Raw genomic sequence first — 16,122 nt, forward strand, 5'->3', positions numbered from 1 at the left:
GCGAGAGGATGGAGGGTGGGCGCTGGCGGCTGGACAGAGCGGGGCGGAGCTGGGCCGGGAACGCCAGCCTCCCTCCCCGGGTCCTCTCAGGTGACAGACCCCGCGGGCCCCGCGCCCCGCCCAGCCGCATATTCAGGAGGCCCGGCCCGCAGGATCCGAGAGCAGCCGGAGCCGTCGCTCCAGGAGCTTCAGCCGTCGGTGCGTGCGTGGTGCCCGCATCAGTCCACCTCGAGCCCGACGTCCGCCATGGCCCCCGCGGCCGACCCCCGTAGCCTCCTGGTTCTCCTGCAGGTGCTGGGGCTCGCCCTGGCGCAGATCGTAAGTCCTGCAGCCACTCCCGCGCCGGGCTCCGGAATGCGGGATCTGGATCCGGGGTTCCGGATCCTGGGGTCTGGTGGAGTGTTCGGCTTGACCCCCACCCTCTATTGACACCCCCTCGCCTGAGGGGCAGCCGCTCACGTTCCTTCAGTAGGGGCACAAATGGGGTGGGGGGTGGAGATCTCGGCACCGTGAAAAGAGGTGGACGAGCCGGGGAGCCAGAGGGACCCTGTCCGGAGATGCTCGGCCCTGCCCGGGCCCGGCGGCGTGGAGCAGGAGCTGGCGCCGCGTCCTGGCAGCCTGGAGAGCCCAGGTGGCGGGGGAGACAATGGTGTCCATTCACGGAGCTCGGGATCCTCCGCCCCCGCCGCCTCCCAGGGGGCGCCGGCTCCAGCCAGACGCCGCTCCCGCTCGGCTGACGCTATCCGCCGGGCTAGCGCTCCCGCGTTTCACTTCCGAGGGCCGGCTGGGGAGAGGGGGGCCTCACGCGACGCGGGCGCGGAGGGGCCGGGCCGGGGCGCCGTCTGGGGCCTTGGGCGGTTCGCAGCTCGCCCGTGGGGCGCCAACCTGGCACTTCTCGGTCTGGGGGTGGGGATGGGAGCGCCGGCACCTGGCAAACGTCGGACCCCTGCCTGGGTCTAGGATGGATCGCGTTAAGAGCGCCATCCAACTGAGGACGGAGGAGCGGTGCTGGGAGACGGATGCTCTCGGAAGGAGGAGAGAACAGGCTTGCCCTCCCTAGACACCCCCAACGGCCCCATCTTTCTGCACCTCCCCAACTTTCCCGTCGGGCTTTATCCGCACCAGGGGGAGAGGTAGGGGGGTACCTATCCATCTTCAATATCTGTCGTCCATCTAAAAATAATCCAAGTAACCGTTCATTGAGGATCAAGCATCTCTAGGTACCGTCTTCCTTAACCATCCGTTATTTGAGTCATCGGCAGCTCCTTCTATTCTCCACCCACGACGGCGCAGGGGCAGCGCGGTACAGTGGAAGGAGCTGGGCAAACCTAGGGTGGAATTCTAGCTCCACAGTTTACCTCCTGTGATCTTTCGGAGCCTGAATCCGAATGGAGGGTGGGCGCTGACCCCCGAATCTTTCGGAGCCTGTTTCCTCACCTGCAAACTGGGGCTCGTTAGTCTCGGCTCACAGTTCTGAACCAGTCAATAAGATAATATATGTAAAGGTCCACAGTGTGTTCTCAGTGAAGGGGAGTTCATGGCTCCTCAGGGGGGAGGTGCGCCCCCTGGACGCCCAGTTCCCTGCAGTGTCTGAGGGCTGCCCCCTTTGTGTTTTCAGAGAGGTCTGCCAGGAGAGCCGGGGCCTCCGGGGCCCCCAGGGCCACCGGGAGTGCCTGGATCCGACGGAATCGACGTGAGTCTCTAACCCAGGACCGGGGGAGTGGGGGCGGGGGGCGAGAGGCTGCGGACAAAGGGGAATTTTGTGTGCTCTGGGAGTGGAGGCAGGGGGTGGCGGCGGTGAGGTCGGTGCCTGGAGGTGCAGTGCCCCCAGTTGCCAGTAGGCAGCGCCGGCCTGCCCCACAAGGAGCCCGTTTGTTCTACAAAAACCTCAAACCAGCCTGGAGCGGCAGAGCCCGTTATAGCTGCTGGTGGACAAGGAGCTGCTGTTCGGTCTACCTGCCACAGCTCACAGCGATTCCTCATCCCTCGCCCCCTCCTCCCGTTTGGGGGTGGGAGACGCCTTAACTCCGCGCGCTGCCCCCTGGCACGTCTGAGTGCCTCTTCAGGGTAGCTTGGGAGGCTTGGCCAGACCGCTGTCCAGCGGGAGCCAGACTCCCGTCTCTTCCCTTTACATTTTTCTTCCCGATTTAGAAGCAGCTGGGCTCGTTCCCTGCTCTCCCCACCGTGGTGAGAGTTAAATATCTCATTCTGGATGCTCCCCCAAGAGGTCAGCCCCATATTTACCCATCTCCACAGCTTTCTATTCAACTTGGTGCCCCCACCCTCCAAACACGGGCGCTGGGCCCCTGCCAGGCTCTCTGGCCGCCAGAGGCCCTGAAATGCCTGGAGGCTTCTCTGGGGCTGAATGTGATTCCACAGGCCACGTCTCTTCTCCATCGAGGATCCTTTGTCACAGGGGAAGGAGGTCCTTCCTGCCTTGGGGACAGATTGAAGCTGCCCCCTTGGCCCCTGCCCCTGCCACATCTCATTCTCCTGACCCCAGTCTACCACTGCCCCCTTCGCTTACCTTCTCTTCGTGTTTTCCTAAAAGCCCCAAAGTTTCTTCTCACACTTGCTCAAATCCAAGAGGCACTGCTCTCCGAGGCAACCCATTCACAGATCTCATGACTGGCACCGTCCCAACACTGGCATGTCCAGAACTCACTTACATGTTGATATCACCCTCTCCAGCCTTCATGGAGTTGGTCTCAATCCACCTATGGTTTTCTTGAAGGAAAGGGAGCTATTTTCCTAAAAAGCACGAGGTTTGAGCGGACCCAGGACAGAAAAGGAGAGGAGCATGTGGGCAGGTCCACCAAGGCTTGTGTGTGCCCATCTGGGGTAGCACAAGCCACGGTAAGCTTTCTCAACAACTTATATCTTGCAGGGTGACAAAGGGCCCCCTGGGAAAGCTGGCCCTCCGGTGAGTGCTTTTTCCCTTTGGCCTTTGATGCTTCCAGGTCTTTCCTGCCTGTGGCTAATATTTGCTCCACCTCTGTTTTCAAGGGACCTAAGGGAGAGCCTGGCAAAGCAGGAACAGATGGGCCAGACGGGAAGCCCGGGATAGATGTGAGTACCTACCTGAGTGTCAGGTAGAGTAGGCTAGGGCTCCACCCCCTGACTTCCAAAACCAAGTTCTGGCATCTTCCCTGATCTGCTGTGCAGAGCAGGATGGAGACTCTACAGCTGTGAGTTCCCCTTACCTTCGTGTGACTTCTGACCTCACACCCACACCAGGAGCACTGAATCAAGGGCAGATGGGCATCCAGAGGACTTAGCAGCAGTCAGAATTTAGCCTCACATTTCTGGCCTCCAAGTATTACATTTAATTCTCTGGGCAGAGCTGCTCTTTTGTATCCTCTCCTTTCCTCCCCTTTACCCTTTCCCACCCCACCCCCTTACAGCCCCAGGCACTACTCAAGAGAAGAACATCATTTGGTTGACATCATGCAGTTCCAGGGGTTCATGGGCTCAAGGTCACAGGCTCCTGGAGACAGGCTCCAAGGTCACTGGCTCCTGGACAGGGTTATTGGGAAGTCATCTGGTTGGGGAGACACTTGAGTCAGTCACTAAAAGATGGGAGGAAAAAGTGGCCCCCCATGAATGGCCTGCTGGCTCAAGAAGTGCCCATTAGGGCTGTGAGCAGCCACAGGGTCGCTCCAACTCATCCACACCCTGTAAAGATTACAAAGCATATTGCCTTACACATCGATTTTCATAACCACCCAGAGAAGCAAGCATTGATTATTAACCCATTTTGCAGATGAGAATACTAAGGCTCAGAAAAAGTTGTCAAGGGCAGACATTAAAAAAATGGCTAATCCAGACCCATATCTATCTAGGTTTTCTAGATTCCTAGACTGGAGATGTGAGGTCTGGGCTAACAAATCGTTGGGCCTTGGGTTCTTATCTTTCAAAAGAGGATAATCATCAAGGGCTAGTGTGGGAACTGGAAGAAAGGAAAGTGAGGTTTTTATGCCCCTAGGCCTTCATGCAGTGTGACGAAAGGCAGCCTGGGCCCAACCAGGAGAGACCTCTGGACCCACCCTGTCCTCCCATTGGTCAGGGAGCAGGTTTGCCCCTCACAGATGTATCTTCTTTTTCTTCTCCAGGGTCTAACTGGAGCCAAGGGGGAGCCCGGTCCTGCAGGGATCCCTGGAGTCAAGGCAAGTGGCCTGTTAGGGGTTCAGCATGGGCAATCTAGGTACCAGAGTTTAGGAGGGGCTGTGGCAGAGAGGAGCAGAGATGCAGGAGACCCCAGCCTCTGAGCCTCTCCCATTGCTTTTGCAGGGCCAGCCTGGGCTCCCAGGTCCCCCTGGCCTGCCGGTGAGTATAACCTGCAATGGCTTTAAGGGACCCTTTGTAGGTAGGGGGATTTGTAAAAGGAGCCATGAACCTAATCTTTCCTTCTGTTTCAGGGCCCTGGCTTCGCCGGACCTCCTGTAAGTCCTCAGGGATGGGGCAGGGTCCCTGGGACTTTCAGAGGGGGAGGGTAGAGAAGGGCTTCCAGGGGACTGGCCAGCATGGGGAGGGGCTAGCATACTGTGATGGTGTCAGAAATGGGCAGACTTGTCAGAGAACCCTGGGCCTATCCACTGACTCTGAAATTCTCTGGTCCTTAAAGCCCTAATTTGTCCTAAATTGTGTGCTTCTTTGGGGCTGGTTGCAAAGTGAAAGTGGGGAAAGGAGCTCTGGGCACCTGTTTCTATCTTTGTGGCAGGGCTGGGCTAACCCTCTGAGGCATTCTAGCCACTGATGTCTCTGTTCGTAGGGACCACCTGGACCTGTTGGCCTCCCTGGTGAGATTGGACTCACCGGCCCCAAGGTGAGCCCCAGCCACTCCTCTGCTCACTCTGTCTTGCCCTCTGCCTTCTAGCGCAAGCTGAGCACCTCTCCAGGAGTTCCTGGGCCTGCTTCTGGCCACCAGGAATCTCCTCCAGGTCTTGGGCAGCCAATGGCGGGGAGTCCTCTGCAGATCAGGCTTTGATCTCCCCAGATCTCAGGAGGGGACCTGGAGGGCAGGATGGACAGGGCAGTAGCGGGAACTGGAGCAGGGGGCAGAGGTGACCTAGCCAATGCTGGACAAGGGTATGATTTGGCCCTTCCTTGCTTCCAGGGGGATCCTGGACCAGAGGGACCATCAGGGCCTCCGGGACCCCCTGGGAAACCGGTAAGTGTCCTCAGACCTCCCACATGGCAGGGTGGGGCTGGGGAAGGACAAAGGTCTTCGGCACAAGACTGGGGAGAGGAGGGTTCGAGTCAGGTTCCATCTCCACACATCTTTTCTCAGGGCCGCCCTGGAACCATTCAGGGTCTGGAAGGCAGCGCGGATTTCCTGGTGAGAGGCGGGGCCTGGGGCGGAGCTAGTTCAGGGAAGGGGCGGGTCGTCTTGAGAGGGGCGGGCAAGGAGACGGGTTCCTTCGGACGGTAGGGTCCCTGGGAGACCGGGAGAGACTGCGGCAGAGAGGTGCAGCCAGGTGCGGGCGGAGGAGAGGTCTTGGGAAGCACTGCCCTGTTGGCCTGGGGCAGGCCAGTGACACAGAACCCTGCGGAATTTCTCTTCCAGTGTCCAACCAACTGTCCAGCGGGCGTGAAAGGGCCCCCAGGGCTGCAGGGCGTGAAGGTGAGCTTCTGGCCCAAGTCTCGTAGGGTGGAGCAGGGGAGGCGGGGACGGGACGTTACTCTAAGCTCTCTCCTTCCCCACAGGGGCATCCAGGCAGACGCGGGCTTCTGGGAGATTCCGGCCGCCAGGGGAAGCCGGTGAGTGCGAGGGCAGAGGGCCGTAGGAGAGTGTGTTTGGAGAGGGCCCTACTGGAGCCTCCTCGCATCCTTCTCCCTTCCCTTCACCTGTGGGGCTTCAGGGATGAAGCCTTGAGCTGGGAGGCAGGAGGCCAAGGCGCTAAGTCAGTGTGTCCATGGGCAAGCCCCTTCCCTTGCTGTGCCCCCACTTCCCTATCTGTCATCTCTGGGACCCTATGCTTTCCAGGACGCCTTCCTGTCTGCTCTTGCTGAGAAGAGGATGTTGTCTTTGGTTGTCTGAATATTTGTCTCTCGATCTGCCTGCCTATCTGATCTCTCTTTCCTGGCCCTTAGGGTCCCAAGGGAGATGTGGGTGCCTCTGGAGAGCAAGGCATCCCTGGACCACCGGTAAGGAACACTTTCCCCGCCCCACCTCATCCCCCCAGGAGACCTTAGTGGAGTCATTCCCTTGCTCTGGCCTCTAACTGGTGGAAGAGATGCCTGTGTCCAGCTGGTGAGGCTCTGGATGAGGCTGGCTGTGAGACACTGGGGGACTGGAACCAAGGTTGCTGTCAGCCAAAAGGCTCAGCTGAGGCCCTGGTTCTGCCACTGTTCCTTTGAGTGACCCTGGCGAGTCCCTAGCATCTCCGAGTCTCACTGACCATCTGTGACAGGGACTCTGTGCCTGCCTTAGGGAGACGTTGAGAAGACTGGGCTGGGGTTCAGGGAAGGTGTCACAACGTGGGCCTTCTAGTTTCCATCACTGTCATTCTTCTGTCTTGACAGGGTCCCCAGGGTGTCAGGGGCTACCCAGGCATGGCAGGACCCAAAGGAGAGACGGTGAGTGGGTCTGGGGGGGTGTCCTGCAAGAAAGAGCTGCCGGGACCAGCCCTCTAGCCTCTGGGGTCCAGCCAGGACTGACCCACAATCTGTCCTCTCTCCAGGGCCCTCAGGGGTACAAAGGCATGGTGGGCTCCATCGGCGCAGCCGGGTCACCTGTGAGTCTGCTCCTACTCCCTGCCCCCACTTTCCTCCCCTGGACGCAGCTTCTGGGGCTGCAAAGGATGTGAGTTCCCTGAGCCCATGTAACTTGGATTTCTCTCTGTCCTTCCTACCAGGGTGAGGAAGGTCCACGGGGACCACCGGGCCGAGCTGGAGAGAAGGGTGATGTGGTGAGTCCTCAGTCGCCCCTGTTGCAGTCAGGGCCCTGTGGGGGAGAACTGGGTGGACTCAGCTCCACCCAAGGCTCAAGTGAATACACTGAGGTGCACACATGTGTCTGCGTGTGTGCACATGTAGACACCCGTGCCCATGTGTTATTCTGTCTGTCTGTGCATGTGGGTGGCTGATGTGAGGGGGGAACATCTGTGCCCGTAGCCCAGCTAGCCCAGCAGCTCCTTCCTCCAAGCCCCGCCGACTGCTGGTCAACTTCAGGCTCAGGGAGAAGCTGTAGGATCCAGTCCCACGGTCACCAGGCCAGACAATGAAATTCCAGCAAATCAGTCATGGGGCTAATGAGATTTGGTCCAGATCCCAGTTCTCTTAACTCTCTCCTTTTTAAAATTAATAAGAGTATTTCTTCTGAGCCATTTTGAGTTTACAGAAAAATTGAGCAGAAAATAAAGTTAGGGGTTTTATTGTTATTGTTAGTTGGTTTTTTTTTATTATTTATGCAAGTCTTTGTAAACATATGCAAAAGTAGGGAGAATAATATAGTGAGCCCTTATGTCCCTCTCTCCCCAAACTAATCTTTTGCCACACTCACTTTATCCATCCCCTTCTCTCTCTTTCCTTTGCTCTGATATTTTCAAGCAAATTCTTAACATTGTGTCATATTACCCATTTCACTTCTCAATGTATCTCTTAAAAATAAGGTTCCGCACATAACCACAATATCACTATCACACAAGCAAAATTATCCAGTTATTCCTGAACAGAATCTAATCATCAGCTTGTGCTCAATTTTTCACAATGATTTCAACAATGTCTTTTCAGGGTTCTTGTTCAAATCAAGACCCAAACCAAGTCCACACGTTATCTTTGGTTGCTGGGTTTCTTCACATCAGTGTCACTCAGGGCCTTGGTGGGTCACACTGGCTCCTCCCCTGTCCTGCCGCTGCTCCTGCGCAGCCTGCTTGATGCCCACTTCTGCTCCCTCCAGCTGGGTCCAGGGCAAAGTCACACAACTAGGACCCTCTCCACCAGCCCCTACCCAGCATGGCCTGTGCCACAGGGGACCTGGGACTCGGAGGTCACTGTTCTCAGCAGTTCTCTGAATAGCCAGACTGGGATTCAGCCTCCTGAAGGCGGTCTGCTCTCTGTCTACTTTGCAGGGCAGCCAAGGAGTTCGAGGACCCCAGGGAATAACAGGCCCAAAGGGAGCAACTGTAAGTAGACAGAGGGCAGGGTCCAGGCGGGTCTCCAAGCCCCCAGAGGAGGAGGAGCCTGGGGTTCTAGACTGAACTCTGTTGCCAATGGGCTGGCTTTGTCACCTCAGGAAATGCCCTCTTTCTGCGCCTCAGTTTTTTTCTCCTGTAAATAGAGTAGTGACATAGGAGGGGTCTTGAGACACATCACCCACACAAGGGAAGGACTGTCACCCATCCCCTGAAATCCCTTCCCACTTCCATTCCGCTCCCCCAATTAGCTGCTGGGGCTTCCCAAGCCGACCAGGCCCACTTCCCACCTGCACACTACCCCCCACAGAGGGACGTGGATGGGGGCCCTGACCCCAGGCATCCCCCCATTGTGACTCTCCCTTCAACTTTCCTGCTGAGCAGGGACCCCCAGGCATCGATGGCAAGGACGGGACCCCAGGCATGCCTGGAGTGAAGGTAGGAGTGGGGACGGCCCCTGGGACGGTGAGGGTCAGGGGTCCTCCCAGCTGAGGCTCTGAGCTCCACCGCACTGAGCCTGGAGGCCTTGGAGCCTGGGAGCCTCAGGGGTGTCACCAACACATTCCTTCTTGCTTCGGGGCCTCAGTTTCCCTGCCTGCACTCGGGTGGGGGCCATGGACCCCTCGGCTGGAAGCCATGGACCCCTCGGCTGGAGCTCTCATTTATGCCTCTGGTTCTGTCTCTCGCAGGGCAGTGCAGGACAGGCGGGGCGGCCGGGAAACCCAGGCCACCAGGGCCTAGCGGTGAGTACAGGGTGGAGCTGTGGGGGCCGCCACAGGGCAAGTTGCTTCTCCTCCACCGAGAGGCCAGGCACTCTGTGGCCCACTTCCCCAAAGTGGTGTAAGTGGCTGATGAGGTGGAAGTCACATACCCAGGACTCATGCTCTGGACCTTGTCCCTGCTCAGCTCAGGCCTTCTCACCAACTCCGGCCTGGCTTAGGCCTCATCATTTGGACAGCTGACCCAGCCTTCTCTTAGATTATACCAACCCTCCATGTTGGCTAAGTGGAATCTGACCGTTTCCCTGCTAAATACCTTCCATGGTGCTCTACCCTCCCTGTTCGCCAACCTCCCCACCCCGCCACCACTGCCTCCAGGAAAATGTCATTCTGTCCAGTCATTCAGCAGAGTCACTGAGGTGCAGGAAGTGGCAGGGGAACAGTTATGACCAGGATAGCTACACTCCTCATCCTCACAGCTCATCTTAGCATCCAAGGACCACCATAATCTGACCCGTCAGCCACTGCCCCTCTTCACCCTCTGCCTTCTCAACAGAGCCTTAGCTTTTCTACCGCCACACCTTCAGGCCTTTATTGGTCCCTCTTATTGGAATGCTCTTCCCATCTCTGAGTCTTCTCACAAGTCAGGCCCACCTCCGTCCCCCACCTTCTGGGAACCCCCATCCTTCCCTGCCAGGGATACTTAAGTTGAGGACTGCTAACATATCCATGTACAGACTGTTCCTGTGTGCACTCACGTGTGCTCCTTTTCCCCCCATGGACCACAGACCTTGGAAAGCAGGTCCTTCTGTCCCTATCTCCTGTCTCACCAGGGATTCGGGGCTAGGCACAGTCAAGTTCATGGCTGGGCCTCCTGCTCTTCAGCTCCCACAAGGAAGCTGAAGAGAGGAATCTGGGAGGCAAATTAGCAGATGCTCAGGGCTCCCTGCTGCCAGGGGAGAAACTGACATCAGCTTCCTTCTACAGGGTGTGCCTGGTATGCCTGGGACAAAAGGAGGCCCTGGAGACAAGGTAAGGTGACCCCAGCCTGGGGGCAGAGAGTTGGCTTCATCTGAGCAAGGGAGCCTGAGGGCAGGGACCAGGGGCATGGCTTAAAGACTGCAAGGTCCAGGCCTTCTCAGGCTCAGAGACTGGGCCTGAACATGGGTTCATTGGGGCTAATCACCTCCCTCCTGTTGCCTCCCTCCCACCTCTCATCCTGGCTAGAGAACAGGATGGCATGGCTGCAAGTTAGTGGAATCCAGAGGACCTAAGAACCCGCTCCACTTCTCAACTCATTTGGTTCCAGAGTCTCTTTAGGGTTCACCCGGCTTCTCCAAGGCCAAGGGCCTGACTAGGCTACACAGACTGACCTTAGAACTCTTTTCCTACAGGGTGAGCCAGGCCGGCAGGGCTTCCCTGGAGTCTCTGGTCCCCCCGGGAAGGAGGTAAGTGCCCCCTCCTCTGACTCAAGGGCTCTTCTTGCTTTGCTTCCTCCCCATCCCTCCCTCCAGGCCTGAGGACTCTGCTTTTAGCATGTGGGGCCAGAGTGAGACTCTGCGGTGGAGCCCTAGCTTCAGAGTGCCCTCGGGCCCAGTCAGGACTCTGCCGCTGACCCAGGAAAGCTCTCCCCTCTCTCCACCCCCATTTCCCTATGTACGGTGCAGAGAGGATGGGGCTGCTTCTGTCCTGGGGTATGACCTCTCCAGATGACTGGGGCTGACAATCCAGCAGGCAGAGTCATTCACTCATTGCATAAAAGAAAGGAAAGAAAGAAAGTGAAGTCACTCAGTCGTGTCCGACTCTTTGCAACCCCATGGACTGTAGCCTACCACGCTCTCCATCCATGGGATTTTCCAGGCAAGAGTACTGGAGTGGGTTGCCATTGCCTTCTCCATCACTCACTGCACAAACATTCACCAAATATCTGAAACCCACTAGACACTGAGATAGACAGTCTCCTATTTACATAGAGCTTACGGATTTGTGAGAAAGACATTGAATTAAATAAAGACTCCGAATGTATTGGGTCTTATGAAGGAAAAGGACAGGGACCCAAAGAAAGAAGGTGAAGGAAGTCTTCCCTGATGAAGCAAATTAGCTGAGTCCCAGGAGTGGGTAGGGGTTGGTCAGGTGTGGAAAGGAGGGATCCTCCAGGCTACTGCTCACCTCCGGATTTCTCTGTCCCCCAGGGAGAGCCAGGGCCTCGAGGAGAAATCGGTCCCCAGGGCATCATGGGGCAGAAGGTAAGTGTCTGGCACAGTGGTCCCTCCCTGGGGGCCTCTGCAGCAGCTGGCACTGCTGGACCCAGGATCTTGGTCCTCTCAAGGCTCCATCGTGAGGCCTCCCAGCCAGGACCTCAGTTTGCTGGTCTGTGAAGTGGAGCCAAGGACCTCCATGGTGGTGACAGCAGGAATAGAGGGCACTCTGACCATGCAGGGTCTGGGATCTGGCAGGGAGAGGCTGCCCTGCTGATGGCTGGGGTGTGACCTTCACTTTCCATTTCAGGGTGACCACGGTGAGAGGGGGCCAGTGGGGCAGCCAGGCCCTCAAGGTCGGCAGGTAAGTACAGAGCAGCTGAGATGGGCTCTGGGAGTATGTCTGGGCACCTTGGCTGACTTATTCCTCTGGTTTCTTTTCTCCTCAGGGCCCCAAAGGGGAACAGGGTCCTCCCGGAATTCCAGGGCCCCAAGGCTTGCCAGGCATCAAGGGAGACAAGGTACTAACTGGGACTGAAAAATACAAGGGAAAGAGGCCTTCAGATTCTGAGGGAGGGGTCAAATCCACCTGGAAAAATGACCCCCTGCCGGTCCCCAGGGGCCCTGGGGAGCGAGGTGGAGCTTCAGAGGGGGCTGTGGCTGGGAGCCTGGATTGGGGGGACCTGTGGGCCCAGCCTGCCCTAGATCGGAGCTCACCAGGCTCTGGACTCCCCAATTTCAACAGGGTTCCCCAGGGAAGACCGGGCCCCGCGGTGGAGTGGTGAGTGCAAGGAACCCGCCTTCCCCCCGAAACCCCCTCACCCCCACCAATCAGGGCATCCCTCGCATCGCATCGGGATGGGGGAGCGGGAGTGTCACAGGCCAGTGCAACCCCCGCACCCACGCCATGCGGGGCCACCGCGATCTGACCCTGTCTCAATCTGCAGGGCGACCGGGGGGTGGCTGGCCTCCCAGGAGAGAAAGGGGAGAAGGTGAGCGGGCTGCGCGGGGTGGAGGAGGGGAGCAGCGGGCGGGCCCGGGTACCCCACCGCCTCGGGACAGCACCTCCTTGTGCCTACAGGGCGAGTCAGGCGAGCCAGGACCCAAGGGACAGGTGAGTCCTGTAGCTGTGACGCCACCTTCCCCGCTTCTGCCGCCCCCCTACCCCCGTTGCCTCAGCGCCGCTGGGGACTAGGACCGCGACTCCCCCGGTTTCCCTGCCCCCCACCCCATCCTTCCCCTACTCCTGCATAACCCCCAACCCCCACCCCTGCGCGTTCGTCCCCTGATTTCCGCTGGGAACCCAACCCGCCCCGCCCCGCAGCAAGGAGTCCGCGGAGAACCTGGCTACCCCGGCCCCAGCGGAGATGCGGGCGCCCCGGGGGTGCAGGGCTACCCGGGGCCTCCTGGCCCTCGAGGACTGGTTGGAGACCGAGGCTTGCCCGGACAGCCCGGGAGGCAGGGCGTGGCGGTGAGTTGGCCTCCAGGGGAGGAGGAGTCTCTTAGGGAACTCGCCTCTTTGGGTTGCTTGCTGCTTATCCCCTCAAAGGCTGGGAGTTCCTTCCCTGAGGCTGGTACCAAGCCCCGAGATCAGAGAGGAGGGGAGTGGGTGCTGGAGGGATTTCAGTCAGATGCTGAAAATACCTCGGGTGAGAAAATGGGAACAGGAAGGGGTCATAGCACTAGAGCAGTCAGACCTGGCAGCCAGGGGCTTCTTCCTGAAAGACCTCCTCTGCTTTCAGGGCCGAGATGCTAGTGACCAGCACATCGAGGACGTGGTGCTGAAGATGCTGCAAGGTGAGGGGGCACCAACTCCTCCTTCTCACCTCCAGGGCATCGCCACCCTTCAGAAGACTCTCCATGTGGCCTTGTGGGAGAGTCACGAGCCGTGGGTGGCCATTCCAGCTCTGCCTCCAAGGGGTTGGGGACCTTACCTATGTCCTCACCCACTCAGGACCTTTGATGTCTGCAGAACAGCCTGAGGAAGGGGGAGGTTGACCCCCGGCTGTTCTGTCTGCACACCTCGTGGCCAGAGGCCAGGATGCTCTGCCTTCCCAGTTTTTCTGAGCCACACCCATCTTAAAGACTTCTCTGTCTCATCCCTCTCTCCAGAGCAACTGGCAGAAATGGCTGTGAGTGCCAAGCGGGAGGCCCTGGGTGCGACTGGGATGATGGGTCCCCCAGGACCCCCTGGGCCTCCTGGGTACCCAGGCAAACAGGGACCCCATGGGCACCCTGGCCCTCGGGGTGTTCCTGGCATCGTGGGAGCCGTGGGTCAGATTGGCAACACCGGGCCCAAGGGTAAGTGCTATTCTATGGTGGCCGGGAGATGGCGATTTGGCCAAGACCAGCCACCTGGCGTCTCAGTTATGCCAGCTGATGGCTCAGCCTCCTGTTTTCTATCTTTCATCATTCCCCTTCCTAGGATGAGGTATACAGTTCTCACCCATGGCTCTCCCATGTAACTCCTGGGCTTGCATTCTCAGTAGCAAATTGATAGAAACAAATGTACTAATTTATAGCCTGGGTTTTTTTTTGGGGGGGAGGGGATGTTGTTTCAATTTTAAATTGACTTAGTGATACTCCATAAACATCCCTCCATGTCTCTAGAAGTGGGGAGGCAGATGAACAAAACAGTAAAGAAGGCAAGCTCGAGTCAGAGCAGGTGTGAGTCCAGACTCTCTCACTTTCTCATTGTGGCTCTTGGACAAGTTACCCATTAATATTCCTGGGTCTTAGATTTATCATCTGTGAAATGGAGATATTTATAGCAACAATCTCATAGTTGCCAGGAGGATTACATTTAGAGGCAATTTACATGGAGTTGGTATATACTAAATGCCAACTGTTGACATTATCAGACACTTTCCTGTAATGAACTTTATCAGCTTTATAGTCTTCCATCCTTTGGACTTGCCTTTGTTTAATCAGTTCTGCAGTCATTTCCAACTGTCTGAAATAATTGTCGTGTGTGAAAGAGAAATTAAATAGCAAGCAAAGAAGAAAAAAATTTTTTCCTATTCTGAAAAATTAAGGCTCAGTTCTTTCTCTGCAGGAAAACGTGGAGAGAAGGGTGATCAGGGAGAAGTTGGCCGTGGGCACCCCGGGATGCCTGGGCCCCCGGGGATCCCAGGTAAGACCCTGGCCCTGCCCAGTAGCAGTCCTGTCCCTCAGTCCTGGGATTAATGACCTGAGACAACTGGATCTCTTCCATGGAGGCCTCCCTCGTGCTCTCACAACATGAGGCCAACTCGGTTCCACGCATCCAATTTTTGCATCCCTTTGGAGCAGCCAGGAGCCTCTGGGTCAGGTCTGGCTGGGAACTGGACAGCTGGGATTCTGAGGACTTCCTGGGTTACACAAAAATCTGCTTCATGGAGGGAAGGGAAGGGGCCTTTATTCCCCCGACTCACTGGGAGTAATGCACCATGAGACATGACTCTCTTAGAACCGTGTCTGGGGCAGAGTCCCTTCTTTCTATGGTGTCCTTGACTTCAGTTTCCCTGAGAGACTGAGGAATTCAAAGGCCGAGATAGGAGGAGGCCTTGATGTCTTGACCTTTTCCCTTCCATAGGACTGCCTGGCCGGCCTGGTCAGGCAATCAACGGCAAAGATGGAGATCGAGGGGCTCCAGGGGCCCCAGGAGAGGCAGGTCGACCTGGCCTGCCAGGCCCCATTGGGCTTCCAGGCTTCTGTGAACCTGCGGCCTGCCTTGGAGCCTCAGCCTATGCCTCTGGACGCCTCACAGAGCCTGGATCTATCAAGGGGCCATGAGCATCAGGCCAAGACAGAGCCCAGTGGGCATCCTGGGGGGGAAAGGACTCGGGCCCCTCTGGGTGGACATGCACCCCATGCCTCAGTCCAGGAAACTAGCTTTTCCAGGACCTTCCAACTGGGATCCAGGAGTCCTGAGGAAAAGGAAATTCTAAAACATGGGGGAAGGGAAGGGAGGGCATCAGATGAAAAGGTGAGGCCAACAGGGCACATGGCACTGGAGAGTCCACAGTCCAGAGAGGATGGGGTGGCCTTCGTTCCTGGAGCACTGCTCGGATGTCATCAAAACAAATGTGTCCTTAATCTGCATCATCCTCCACTGGCCATCTTGTCCTTGGGGCAAGTGGACTGAGGCCTTTGCTAGTTCCTGATCCCGTTTTTGCCCCCAGGCTTACTGGGTGACTGCCAGGAGGGGACCATCCCTAAGCCAGTCCTCTGCTTCCTACCTGCCTTCCTCCCATCTGAGTATTTAAACACCCATCTCCCTTCCCTTCCTGGCATCACCCTTTCCCACCAAACCCTAGATCCATCCAGGCCTTTCTGTAAATAAAAACCCTCAACTTGGGTACAAGCCAAGATGTGAATGCTGAGCTTAATTTTTCATAGGTTAGGGGTGGGCCCCCACGACCTGAGCAGGATGGTCAGGGGTTCTAGAAGGGGGAGGGTGGAAGGTGGGGTGCTTTCCTCTGGGCACATCCTGAACTGTGAGGGTGGCCTGGCCTATTTTAGGAACACCTGTAGGAAACACTGCAGGTAGAGTCAGGATGGTGACCTGCTATCTCGCTGTGGGCAGATCCCTTCCCAGCCTTTGTACAGCTGGGCAAGGACCCAGGTTGCCTCGTTTATCCTGTAGAGAGTACCCAGTGTCTCGCCAGAGTCCGGCCCACAGGAGGTCCTCTGTGAGTTCTGGCACTCAGCGTGTGCTGGTCTTGGGGCAGGAGCTGGCAGCCAAAGATGGGAGGACCTGGCTCTTCCAGGGGTTATCAGGTCCGTGAGAAACAGACCTGAACCTGGATGATGAGAGCAGAAGTGACATTCAGTCATGCCACTTTCACTGAGAGGACATCCAGGGGAGACTGGCTTGGATGTGACCATCTGGGGGCTCCCAGCCTCATTAACTGTGTAGGCCAGCAAGGCTACTCCAAGCAGAAGGAGCAGAAAAGGGTGTGGCAGGTGCCTCTGACCCATGTGATGGTGGGAGCTGTTGAAATTCAGCGAGTGACCAACCCCTTGGCTCCATTATTGAAGAGTTCTGCTGGCTCCCTCCAGGAGACATAAGAACTCCAGCCTGAGGTC

At 57.4% G+C, this 16,122-nt stretch overlaps 1 protein-coding gene across 1 annotated transcript; it reads left to right on the forward strand.

The window, feature by feature from the left end:
• Positions 1 to 158: 158 nt before the first annotated feature.
• On the forward strand, positions 159 to 15,402 carry COL9A2 (collagen type IX alpha 2 chain). The gene is made up of 32 exons (XM_055587005.1): positions 159 to 318; positions 1,619 to 1,693; positions 2,888 to 2,923; positions 3,007 to 3,069; positions 4,113 to 4,166; positions 4,291 to 4,326; positions 4,419 to 4,442; positions 4,772 to 4,825; positions 5,117 to 5,170; positions 5,291 to 5,338; positions 5,567 to 5,623; positions 5,707 to 5,760; positions 6,094 to 6,147; positions 6,526 to 6,579; positions 6,684 to 6,737; positions 6,858 to 6,911; positions 8,073 to 8,126; positions 8,520 to 8,573; positions 8,825 to 8,878; positions 9,842 to 9,886; positions 10,249 to 10,302; positions 11,047 to 11,100; positions 11,363 to 11,416; positions 11,502 to 11,573; positions 11,798 to 11,833; positions 12,000 to 12,044; positions 12,134 to 12,166; positions 12,377 to 12,523; positions 12,795 to 12,849; positions 13,165 to 13,353; positions 14,108 to 14,185; positions 14,627 to 15,402. Exons 1-32 carry the CDS (start codon positions 247 to 249, stop codon positions 14,824 to 14,826), a joined length of 2,067 nt encoding a protein of 688 aa, XP_055442980.1. The 5' UTR covers positions 159 to 246; the 3' UTR covers positions 14,827 to 15,402.
• Positions 15,403 to 16,122: the final 720 nt, after the last annotated feature.

This window comes from Bubalus kerabau, chromosome 6 (assembly GCF_029407905.1).
Source record: "Bubalus kerabau isolate K-KA32 ecotype Philippines breed swamp buffalo chromosome 6, PCC_UOA_SB_1v2, whole genome shotgun sequence".
Classification (NCBI taxonomy): Eukaryota; Metazoa; Chordata; class Mammalia; order Artiodactyla; family Bovidae; genus Bubalus; species Bubalus kerabau.